The sequence below is a fragment of the Nannospalax galili genome, unplaced genomic scaffold (genome assembly GCF_000622305.1).
Source record: "Nannospalax galili isolate Female #2095 unplaced genomic scaffold, S.galili_v1.0 scaffold113, whole genome shotgun sequence".
Classification (NCBI taxonomy): domain Eukaryota; kingdom Metazoa; phylum Chordata; class Mammalia; order Rodentia; family Spalacidae; genus Nannospalax; species Nannospalax galili.
In genome coordinates this window covers 5,559,837-5,572,659 of record NW_008335444.1, presented here as the reverse complement: position 1 = coordinate 5,572,659, position 12,823 = coordinate 5,559,837, and the positions used below count along the sequence as shown (strand labels likewise).

At 39.6% G+C, this 12,823-nt stretch overlaps 1 protein-coding gene across 7 annotated transcripts in view; it reads right to left on the bottom strand.

Moving 5' to 3' along the window:
- Window positions 1-12,823, bottom strand: part of Ppp1r12b (protein phosphatase 1 regulatory subunit 12B) — a 264,563-nt gene that overhangs the window by 175,074 nt on the left and 76,666 nt on the right. For all 7 annotated transcript variants that reach the window (XR_003849129.1, XM_029562176.1, XM_029562177.1 and 4 more), the window contains exons 3-7: window positions 10,258-10,376; window positions 7,214-7,373; window positions 5,949-6,093; window positions 4,535-4,609; window positions 2,084-2,163 (exon numbers count right to left, since the gene is read on the bottom strand). Coding sequence is in view for 6 of the 7 variants with exons in the window: in XM_029562176.1 (XP_029418036.1) it covers window positions 2,084-2,163; window positions 4,535-4,609; window positions 5,949-6,093; window positions 7,214-7,373; window positions 10,258-10,376 (579 nt within the window). In the remaining variant the exon portion in view is untranslated. The remainder of the gene's footprint in view (window positions 1-2,083; window positions 2,164-4,534; window positions 4,610-5,948; window positions 6,094-7,213; window positions 7,374-10,257; window positions 10,377-12,823) is intronic.

Sequence of the window (12,823 nt, the reverse complement as noted above, 5' to 3'; positions counted from 1 at the left end):
TCAAGGTTTATCTGAGAATGTTTGGTTTTTGCTCAAGCTTCATCTACATAGCACATGGTAATTAAAAGTACCAGATTGGTGGAACAAACCTTCTTGGATGTTTAACAGCCATACTTTGAGGCCTATACTAATCTGGTCAGAGGGACATACAGGACAGTTTTTGTTCCTTGCCCTCCAAGGTTGACTAAGTTCCAAGGGATTATGGAGCATTTCTCAAAACGTCCTGTAACTGTGGTGACTCACCTGTCCTCCTGTTCAGGGAGGCCAAGACCCCACCACATGGACAACTCAGAGGAAACATTTCCTCCATGTTTCCAAGTGAAGCCAGCCATGGTTGAGCAGGACCTTTGACTCATCTTCACATAGATGGAACTGGTAAAAGAAAGGAGCCAGGGGCTCCTCTCAAGCCCATGTAACCCCTAAGGAACAGATCCCCCAATGACCTGAAGAGTAAAAATAAATGATTTATTTGGGCCAACTATATAGTCTTAAACACCCAAAAGGAAAGTATAACCGAAGAGTAAAGTCATCAGTATATTTCTTTAAGAGTGCAAGGGATTATACTTCCCAGACATTAGGCTTAAGTCCATATAAAATGTTATTTAGACAATTATTTCTCATTGGTGATTTTGTTTCTAAGCAGAAAGTGCTGCTCAGAGGTTAAGACTTCAAATCTTGGTCTGCAATACTGTAGTGCCCATCTGTCACGAAGGGAGATAACCCACTATTGTTCTAAAATGATGCCTAAATTTGTTTTCTCCCCCTCTCTAGAAGCCTTTGAGAGGGAACTGACACTGATTCTAACCACTCCAATGTTACCAAAGTGGCTGAAAACAAATCCTGTGTCTATCACTCTTGAGTCCAGCCTTGGCAGACAAAAGAAAAATGAAGGGGAACCCAATAGAGGGATGCATTTGGAAACCCTTGTCAAGAAATTCCAATGGACTCTCATATAAACATTTGAAATTTGCCTTGTCCTGACTTTTTTCTAGTTCCCTGTGTAGAACTTGTAATGCTAAATACTCTTGCCTTTACTTCTCCTTCACATCTCCTATTCACCAGTCAAGGACTTTCTTTTCCCCTTACAGATAAGAGTTATGTAATTTGGGAGTCTTTTAGATAGATCCACTGAAGGGACACTCCAATTGCCTCACCCTGTGTCTCTATTCAGCATGGAAGAAGCCAGAGCAGTCTGCGTCCTGATTACCTATTCGCAAGCTGGGTAACCTTTTTAGAGGATGGTGTGATAAGAATAGGACATAGGAATTGGCTACACAGTTAGGGTAAAAAGACTCGAAAGAAAAGTAGCCAGTTTCTTGGGTAAAAGTCAAAATGTCCTTGGGCCTCTTAGCAACCTACTCTGTTCCAAAGGCCAAAAAATGTTGAAAATATTTGGGAGTTTATCTAATCCTTTGAAGAATGTAATGAACTTGGTGTGTGTGTGTGTGTGTGTGTGTGTGTGTGTGTGTGTGAGAGAGAGAGAGAGAGAGAGAGAGAGAGAGAGAGAGAGAGAGAGAGAGAGAGAGAGAGAGAGAGAGAGAGAGAGAGAGAAAGAAAGGGGAGGGAGGGAGGGAGAGAGAAAGAAAGAAAGAAAGAAAGAAAGAAAGAAAGAAAGAAAGAAAGAAAGAAAGAAAGAAAGAAAGAAAGAAAGAAAGAAAGAAAAGCAAGAAAAAGAAAGAAAACACGAAGTTGTCAGAAAAAAATGACGGGGCGATATGGAAGGTGTTGGAGGGAGGGAATGGGCATGGATTTGATTAAAACACCTTACATGCATGTATGAAATTCTCAATGAAGTTTTTTTTAAAGAAAAGAACCCTTAGGCTAGGATAGAAGAGATGCTGCCTCACAGTCTCAATTTCTAAGTGTAAATCATATCCATTCATCCTCAGTGTTTCCCCGGATAACAATGCTACCTCTTTGTCCCATAAACATTTCCACATTTGAAGATCATTTGACTAAAGTCAAACATAGACTCTCTCTCTCTCTCTCTCTCTCTCTCTCTCTCTCTCTCACACACACACACACACACACACACACACACACACACACCAAGTTCATTACATTCTTCAAGCCTGTGTCTTACTTGTTGAAGAGTCCACTCTGAAACTTGTTATTCAGGTCTGACTCTATGAGCTTATTCCGTGTCTCCTTTTCACTTCGAAGCTGGAAATTGAGATATTAGAGAGAAAAGGGAAGAAGTTGACCATTCATGAAAAATCAGCATTATTGAGAAACACCACAATGGTACTATCATTCTGAACAACAACATCACGAACATCGATGAATCTCAGAAAAAGACAAACCCATTACTGAGTCTCTGTAGAAGAACATAATAGAAGAAAATCTTCATCCAAGGTAGAAGAGCAAAACCATGGTGTTGGAACTTCAAGAAAACTGCCCCCTTCAAAAACCCACACCAATCCTTACAATAGTAATAATAATAATAATAATAATGTCTAGCTTCTGAAAGATAAAAAGCCAAAAGGAAACCGGAAAGAATTCTTTATGATCCACATACTGAAATAAATTGGCACTAATTCTAAAAAAAAAATCACAGATAACAAATAGAAAATAAGTCCTTAGGGAAAAATGGTCTGGTATTTAAATGTATGCTCTAGATAAACTATATTTATATCCTTGGAGCCTAAAGCAATACACGTGACAAAGATAAACACTGTTCCTATTAGTATAGTAAGGTTACGTGCTGAAGCTGGGCCTAGTGTGCAGGCCTATAATCCCGGTTACTAGAGAGGCTGAAACAGGAGGACTGCAAACTCAGACCAGTCTGGGCTAAGGAATCAATTGAAGGAAAGAAAAAAAAAAAAAATCATGTATGTCTAAAATCCAATTAGGTCAGTTAAGGATTTGTGTGTATGCGTGTATATCTGTAATTTTTAAGTGAGTCTAAAAATTATTTCAGAAAAAACGTTTTTTTGTTTGTTTTTAAAGCATAAAAACTTAACTGCACAAAACAGAGCTGGAGAATGTGGAGGGCGATTGCTGCTAAACAATCACACTAACACTGCACTTGGAATGTCCTAGCTGTAGGGATCCTAACTGCTCAAGGAAGAAAACAAAATGCCACAAGCTGTTTGTCTCAGCTTTGTGTGTAATTTCTCACTGAGCCTTAAAGAAACAAGAATTTGTTTCACCAGTCCAGACATGATGCTGAACACACCTGAGGTTAGCTACACTGATCTGTCACATCACTGAGTTATACATCTTCTGATCCTAAAACAACTCTATTTCCCTTAATTAAGTCCTAAACTTAAGTTCACCTGCTCTGTACTACAAGCTATTGAAAAAAAATAACAAAGGAAAGTCAGTGATTTTTTTTTTTTCTGTTCTACTTTAGTTTTATTCTCCTTGTTCAAATTATTACTCTCCTTCATTGGCAGAAAATCTGAGTTGTTCACTCGTCACCAGAGTACTGCAGGGTGGTTTTCCATTCTGCAGTTTGTACATAAGCAGCACATTTATGGAGCTCTTCTGCAGAGCACTAAGCAGAAAGGCACATGAAATCAATAAAGGTTTTAATATAAGGAGGAAAGAAGATTGAATTCTGGATGTTGTACCAATCTGGAATAAATATGTGAATCACAGTAACTAAGTACTGTCCTAGTAACAACTGGACTATTTCATGGTTAAGAAATAAATATACTGGGGCTAGAGAGATGGCTCAGCCATTAAGAACACTGGTTGTTCTTGCAGAAGACCCAGGTTCGAATCAGAACACCCACATGGCAGCTAACGACTGTCCATAACTCCAGTCCCAGGGGGTCTGACAGCCTCTTCTGACCTCCATGGGCATTGCACGACATGGGTGCACTTACCTACATGCAGCAATACACACATACACATAAAATAAAAATGATAAATACAATTTTAAAAAAGAAATAAATATACTTCTCTCTGTAATTAATGCATTTTAAATTATTTTAGCTTTATGTGTACCAGTGTACTGCCTGCCTGCATGTAAGTACATTCATGTGGCGCAAAGAGTGTGGAGGTCAGAAGATGGTGTCCCATCCCCTGGAACTGGAGTTACAGATAGTTACTAGCCACCATGTGGATGCTGGGAACCAAACCCAGGTCCCCTGCAAGAGCAGCTAGTGTTCTTAATCCCTGAGCTATCTCTCGAGCCCCAATTAATGCATTTTAAATAAAAACATCTTTCAGTCAGTCAGTCAGTAAGAAGAAGAAAAAGTTACAAGGTATATCCCCTACTGTGGTACTCCCTATCAGAAAAGAGACACCAATTTGCACGTGCTCATTTTCTATAACTCAAGGGTAAGGATTGTGATTTTGTTATTTCTAACTTTTAGCTGCTTGAAGGCTATTTTACGATAAGTAAACCTTAACACAAGGTTTCTTCGAGCAGACTGTTGATAGTTCCTGAGGGGAACAAACAGCATCCTTGGAATGCAGACATATCCTGTTCAGCTCTCAATAGACATAACTAAAGAAATGTGACTGAGAGACCAGAGTAGACTTAAACTATTAGAAAAGCTTTGAAAACATCAGCCAGACTTACCACATCCTGCTTCTTCTGGAGCATCTCCAAGTGCTCCACAAGACCTTCATCAGCCACATCAAAAGGCGTCTGGCCCTGTCAGAGCAAAGGTGTACCATGACTGACAGAAAACAGATGCCTGCTCATGTGACCTTATCAGAGGTTATTCAGCATTCACTTACTACCTTTGATTCCTATGATAAAGGCTGAATCCCCCTTATCAAAAATACAACCAGAAGTGCTTTGGATTTGAGAAGATGGGCATATATACAATGAGGTATCTTGAGACTAGATCCAAGTATAAACACAAAATTCATTTATGTTTCACATATACACATAACCTAAAGATGGCTTCGTGTAATATTTTAAATACTTTTGTGCTTTCATGGTGTGGGATTTTCTACTTGGGACATCATGTCTCAGAAAGACTCAGATTATGGAACATTTCAAATTTCAGACTTGGATTCAAGATCCTCAACCTATAGCTGCCTCCTTAATTCACCTACTCTACATGTGAAGCCTTCATCTATCACAGAGGAAACATCTTTAAGACAACAAATCCTTTAAATAGAAAGCTTTGTATTGTGTAAAATAGTAATGGGAAATCACTGCACCATATCTAATGCTTACAGTCCCTTGACAAATAATCAAGGGGAATCCCTATTTGTAACTGGTGTAAAGTAATCTTAATTGTGTTGATAAATTCAACATATGGTCTACAAGCCTCAGAGGGAAGTTTGGGGCACACCTATATTGAAGACTAATAGAAATAACTTTCCTTTAAGTAAGAAGAGGATAGATAGGCAGGTTATATTTTTAAGGAAATAGCACAATTAAGTATCCTCAACCAGTCTACGAATGAAACCTGGATTCAGGAGTTAAATGAAGGAGACAAGACCATATGTCTATACTCTAGAAAAATCAGAGAAAGGGATGAGTGTCCCAGGGCTTCTAAATGCTGAAGGTGACTGAACAACACTGTTTGCATTCAAACCCAAGGGTTTTTGTCAGGTACTCTTAAATGATTACAGGTACTCTTAAATGATTCCATGTGAATAGAGCTCAGCTATTGAAAGACTGAGTTAAAAAAAAAAATCTGTAAAATATTTCATACTTTACCAGAGACAGTGACTTTAGGTTTCTTGAAGTTCATTTTTTGCCAAAGGCAAATATCTTTTTTATTTCTTTCTTGTTTTAGGGACTTCAGCATGAGTAGAATCAGATGACTAGGTTAGTGGAGTTTTATTTTACACAGCAAATATACTTCTAAATAATAATAAAGGTGGGGGGCAGGGAGGTAGAGGACAACACCATAGCTACCAGTGACATATATTTCCCCAGAGCAGTCACCAGGCTATTGAACGGAGGCTTTATGCCTATTCTAGGCACCCAGCCACCGATCTCATTGCCCTTTTAGAGGTCCAGGCTCACTAACCAGTTTATTCCGCATATCCATGTCACAAAGTGCTTCTGCCAGGATGGAGCAAGCCTCTTTCACTCCCCAGTGTGCAGCAGCATGAAGAGGAGTCCAGCCGTCATGATCTTGAACATTGAGTTCATAACCAGCCTGAATTAAAAGTCTATGATAAAACCAAAAAAACCTATTCATGTCCCTGATTTGACAGTTTTGCTAAACAAGTTATGTGCCCATTTGACGACTTCTTCTGACCTCCTTGGGCATTGCACAACACAGGTACACTTACACATGTGATCATAACACACTCATACACATAGGATTAAAATGATAAGTAAAATATTTTTAAATATTTATTATTTTTATTTATTTTTTATGTGTATGAGTATATTGCCTGCATGTATATGAGTACACCCGTGTCGTGCAATGCCGTGGAGGTCAGAAGAAGGCTTTGGATTCCCTTGGAACTGGAGTTAAGGGTGGTACATAGCCCCCACATGGGTGCTAGGAATCAAACCCAGGTCCTCTGCAAGAGCAGTCAATGCTCTTAACCGCTGAGCCATCTCTCCAGCACCGATAAATAAAATATTTTTTAAAAAAGAAAAATAAAACAGGTTAAATAGTAGAGTTTAACTTTTTGTCGTTTTAAAAACTTTATTACATTTTTAAATTTTTTTGTGTGTGCAGCTATGTATGCACACACACAAGTGTGTCTGTTTTCAGTGTGTGTATATGTGTCACTGTATACAAGTGGTGGTCAGAGGATAACTTGCAGGAATCAATTCTCTCCTTCCACTGTGTGGGACCCAGGGATTGAACTCAGGTTGTCAGGCTTGGCAGCCGAAATTTTTACCACCCGAGCCATCTTGCTGGCTCCAAGTCTAACTCTCTTAAGTAAGCTGGATACTGTACACTCGAGATCTGTGCTATTGGTCTAAGGGCTGCAGGGAGACCCTAAAAAAAAAAAAAAAAAAAAAAAAAAAAGTCTGATCACAGGTCTGTACTGTCATGAGAAGGTTTCAGGAAAACTAATGATAAATCATAGAGCAGTCTGCCTACGCCAGTGCACTTCAACTCTGTTTCATGTCATACATCCCAGCAAGTAGGGTGACAGGAGGAAGGGAAGGGAAAGCACCCATGGAGGAACACCAGCAAACATGGATAGAGAGGAAAACAACAAAAAGGGAAACATACCACAGTTAAAAATCTAAGAGCCTCTGCTAATGAAATTCATCTCAGCTTTTCCCAGTTATACAAAACTCCTGTTTGATGTGCGTGGACAATACCTGAGGACTTCAGAGTAGCCCTTGGCAGCAGCTACATGGAGGGCTGTGGCCCCTGAGCGTGGTTGCCTTGCATCTTCTATTTTCCCACTGTTGAGCCACTGGCGGGCGTCCTGCAACATCTGTTGTTCTTCTTCCTTTCTTGATTGCTCTAGATCAACTCCTACAGAACCCGATACCAGAGAGTCAGCATCACTAAAGTTCCACTGAAGTCTAACAAGATGCTTTCTTTAGATTCAAAACACGTATTTCCTTAAATAACAGTTTAGCCATCAAGTTGAAATTTCATCAAATTTAGAAGAATACTGGAATTTGTATACAAAATTAATGGTTCTACAAAGGCTAAATCAACAGGCTAAATATTATATAATGCAGATCTATTAAGAGAACATAGCTAACATCATTTTCAACAGAACACAAAAAACAGAGGGGCCGAGTATGGCGGTGCATTCCTTTAATCCTAACACCTGAGAGGCAGAAAGGCAGGTGGATCTCTGTGAATTCACAGCCAGCCTGGTCTACATAGTGAATTCTAGGCCATCCAGGGTTACACAGTAAGACCCTGTCTCAAAAAAATAAAAAAATAAAATAAAAGTCAGAGGGGACATTATTTTTATTTTAAAGTATTTGTAAGAAACTATAAAATTCAAAATCCTTTTGCATGCTGTATGATCTTAGTTTCTCAATAATCCTGTGTGGTAAATATAACAGATAATTCTATTCCCATTAACCATGTGAGAAAATAAACAGGCTAGGTGCTTTGTATACCAGAAACATGGTTAGTAGCAGAGGTGCCATTAGAACTCCCTGATGTTCTTGGCTTTTCTTTTCTTTTCTACTCATTATTCTATAAAATTGTTATGAAAAGACTTTGTTTCAGGTATGATATACTTTTAAAAATAAATTGCTGTTAAAGCTCATTTCCATATGTACGTAAATATACTTACCTGAAGTTACATGCTGTAGTCCAGAGATTAGTAAGTGATCTGAAGTTAAAAATACAGCCCACTTTCAATGTAGACTTTGTTTCCCTTACAGTCATATGGAGGAACTCCAAGAGTTCTTCGCTTTAGCCACCAACTGTCCAATATCTATACCAGTAAAGAGGGGCTTTGGGGTATGACATTCCTTATTACACAAAATGGTGCAATGTTCCAAATACAAATTCACCCATTCAAAAGGTTTTATACTCATAAGAAGACTTTATCTGTGCTTAGTCTTCTTCTTTTTGACTCTCAAATAAGAAGCCATGAATTCCCAAAGAATTATTTGTCTGATCTGGGGGCATGGATAGGGTAAAGAGGAAGCCTATTTAGATAGACTAAGAATGAACAGTGCTGTGAAGTTAAGCATACATTTGAATGCCTGTTTCAACAAAGCATACTCCTTAATGCAAGAGTTAGCAATCAGAAAAAGTAGATTCTCAAATTTTAAAAAAAGCAGATTCTCAAATTTTAAAAAAAGTAGATTCTCAAATTAAAACTACTTTTAAAATGTAAATTGTAAACATATTTTAGGAGATGAAACTTTGTGGGATGGGAGAGTAAACTAAGCACAAAAGTTGTTAATTCAAGAAGGCATGAAGACCACATATGGACCACAGTAACATGACCTAAAACATCCATCACTTTAAGGTCAGCTTAGGATACCTTCTATAAAGGGCCAAATACTCATTTTTTTCAGATCTGCCAGCCCTCTGGTCTGTCAGAACCATTCAACTGTGATGTTACAGCACAAAAGTAGCTTTGGATAAAATGTAAATAAATAGTGTGACCGAAGGGCCCTAAGTGTTCAAAAGGACTGTAGCAGGAAAGGCCTCTGGCGCTTTGGAGGAACTATGGGTTGTGTGTAAAGTTGTTTAACAGAGCCTCCCCTCTCCCCAATCACTGTATTATCATGGTCAGAGTTTCTTGATAGTTTTAGCAGAATTCCTAAGACCTATCCTCCCTGGTTTCTGCCTATAGTTATTCATTACTTTTTAATCGAAAGAAACAGAAGCTAGGTGTGATAGTACATGCCTATAATACAGTAGAGAAGAGGAGGTTTGAGGCGTTTGAGTCTTAATGTCCAACGATAGCCCATGCAAGACACTACATAAAAACAAACAAACTTGAGGTGCTTAATAGGAGAACCCACCCTATTCCCTGAAATTAGTTTCTTCTAGAACTACAAAACAGGAACATACATTTTTAAAGTATATTCTTCTAATCTAAGTTTTTTTTATCTTAAGAAACTACTAGAATCAGGCACGATGATTCAACACCCGTAATTCCAGCACTATGGAGGCTGAAACAGAAGGACTGCTGCACATCTGAGGCCAGTCTGAGCTACAGAGTGAATTCCAGGCACCTTAGACTATAAAGTAAGACTCTGTCTCTCAAAAACATAAATGCTGGGCATGGTAGTCAACATTTGGGAAGCAGAGGCAGGCAGATCTCTGTGAGTCAGAGGTCAGCCTGGAATAACATAATGAGTTCCAGGCCAGCTGGGGCTACATAGTGAGATCCTGTCTCAAAACAAATAAACAGAAAAACCTACAAACAAAAAATCTACAAACAACAAAAATAAAATGACCAGAATAATTTTATGGTTAGTATGGCTAAAGATTCTTTCAGAAGTTTTAATAAATAGTTTCTCCAGAACCACTTTTAGCTTTCCAAAGAAAAAATGCAAAGTCTCAAATTGAATTTGGTCACACTGTATCTATGCTTTCTTTAGACTCCACAATGTGTACAGGTAGAATATAATGTATACACACAATAAGAACTGTCCACATTATTCTTCTGGTCACTCCTAACTACAGAACGGGTATACAGCCTCAGAATAGCAAAGATAAGGAATGCCTGGTCATCCTTTTGGCCTTTGGCTGATTCTTGTGTGAGTTATTAGGAGGATACATGGCACTGGTAATTGATGACTAATGCAGTGCAGACAGATTTAATACAGTCCTGTCACATGAGAATCAAGAGCTCTACACAGCAAATGGATTATGTTCTGTAAGAGGCAGTGTGAGAGTCTCTCCTAGCCCGCCCAGTCTCCTAGTTTACCTTGCTTCTTTACTTGTTCCAGAAGAAGATCTTTCATGGCTGGCTCTTCTGCAAGGTCAGAAGGGACTTCACCTTCACTATTCACAATACCCACACTGGCTCCGTGGTTAATGAAAAACCTGTGTGAGAAGATCAATGTTATCTCTGCGAATCTGACATGAATACGTACTTCGGCATTTGGAGTTCAAGGCACAGCAAAGCACATTTGGGGCTTTTAAATATGATGCAGATGAGGTGTTTCATCATTCATTTATTATTTTTTTAATTAAAAAAATTTAATTTTATATGTATGAGTGTTATGTCTAAATGTATGTAAGTATGCTCATGTCATACAATGCCCTCAGAGGTCAGAAGAGGGCATCAGATCCCCTGGAACTGGAGTTATGAATGGTTATTAGTTACTATGTGGGTGCTGGGATTCGAACCTGGGTCCTCTGCAAGAGCAACCAGTGCTCATAACCATCGAGCCATCTCTCCAGTCCCTCATCATTTATTTATTATTAATTTGCAACTCTATTAGCCTTCACTAATTAGGACCAAAGGTTTCTCTATTTCCTGACAAAAGCAATGCCAACAATACAATTTTTTTCATGTTCATATTCCTAACCCTAACCCTTTTACTTCCAGGGATATTAAGTCTTTCTAAATATGATAAACACCATAGGGAGCTGGGGGTGTAGCCCATGTGCATAATCCTAGCATATGGTTGAATCAAGAGATCTCAAGTTTGAGGTCAGCCTGTCCTATATGGTGAGTTCAAGGCTAATCTAGACTGTATAATGAGAATGAACACCTCCAAGGCTATGTAAATTCTCATGAAAATGTTTACAGTGCCAAGTTGGAATTTACTAAATAGTGCTCTGGGTGAGAAAAATGAAGAATAAAATATGTATTAAAATTTGCATGAACTGTGCTTCCACAAACAAGCCATCTACATGAAATGTGCATTCTTAAATGAAACTAAATTACTGAAAAAGGAACATTAAAATGCTGAGCAGGGGCTGAAGAGACAGCTCAGTGGTTAAAAGCACTTACTGCTCTTGCAGAGGACCTGGGTTCAGTTTCCAACACTCACATGGTAGGCCTGATCTGCACAGCAAGTCCCAGGGCAGTTGGGACTACAGGGAGACCCTGTCTCAAAATGAATGAATGAATGAATGAATGAATGAATGAATGAATAAAAATTTAACTGGGCATGGAGGTGTACACCTTTAATCGCAACACTCAGGAGGGAGAGGCAGGTGGATCTCTGTGAGATCAAAGGCCATCCAGGTCTACATAGTGAGTTCCAAGTCAGGGTTATAGGGAAACCCAGTCTCAAAAAAAAAAAAAAAATCAAAAACCTAAAATGCTGAGTAGATTCTAAATCCACATGAATCCCAAAGAAGAAAGAGCTGAAAAGCTGATAACTTCAATACCTTACATGGATACTTTTATTCAAAGTACTCTCCTCTCTCTTTCTCTCTCTCTCCTCTCTCTCTCACACACACACACACACACACACACACATCAGTCTTAATGCAAGGTTATAATGACAAGGCTGGAGAGATGGCTCAGCAGTTAAAAGCACTGGATGCTCTTGCAAAGGACCTGGGTTTGATTCCCAGTATCCACATGGTGGCTAACAGCCACTGGAACTCCAGTTCCAGGGGATATGATGCCCTCTTCTGGCATACACTTCCACAGGCAATGCACAACAAAGGTGTGCTTACATACATGAAGGCAATATATTCATACACTTTTTTTAAAAAAAAGATTATAATGAAGGCAATGTAGATACTATTATCCTTTTAAGAAACTGAGGTTCAGGGCCAGAGTGATGGCTGAGTAGGTAAGGACTCTTGCTGTCAAGCCCAGAGACCTGAGTCTGCTTCCCAGGACTCATGTGGTGGAAGGAGAGAATGGACTCCTACAAGTTGTTCTCTCAGCTCCACAAATACACATCACAGCACAAATACACATAAAATAAATGCACTACATACACACAAAATAAACATAGAGGAATTTTAAGGAAAAATTTAGGGGTGTCCAGGTGCCAGCAGCTTTCCTGGTCCCCAGGAGCCCGCTGTACCTGGTCCCGGCCTCACCCCCCTTTTGCTTCCTGGGCTGCCCAGCCTCCAGCATCCTGGTGCCAGCACCTTCCCTGGGTAAGTCCAGCGTGATCACTGTGCCTTGACTCCCCCAGCCTTTTTCACCCTCCCAGCTCCCCTGACTCGTCTCTCCTCCCATCTTGGGTACAGGCCCATCTCTTGTCTTGGCACACCAGACACTGGGGCTAACCTCTCAGACCAGAGTCACCACTGCTTCCTGATCCTCTGCATGGAACAACCCAATTCTTCCCTGACTACCCCAGGAACCCTCTCAGCCTGGTCCTGCCCTCACTTCCCTTTACTTCCCTGGGTGGCACAATCACATGCTTCCTGAGACCAGCATCTTTCCTGGAGGGACCCAGACCTTAGAAGAAAGCCGGAGAGCATCTGATCCTTATCTGACTTGGGCCTCTGTGGGAACTCCTGAAGACAAAAGCAATCTGGCCACTCCAATATAAAATCAAAAGAGAGAACCT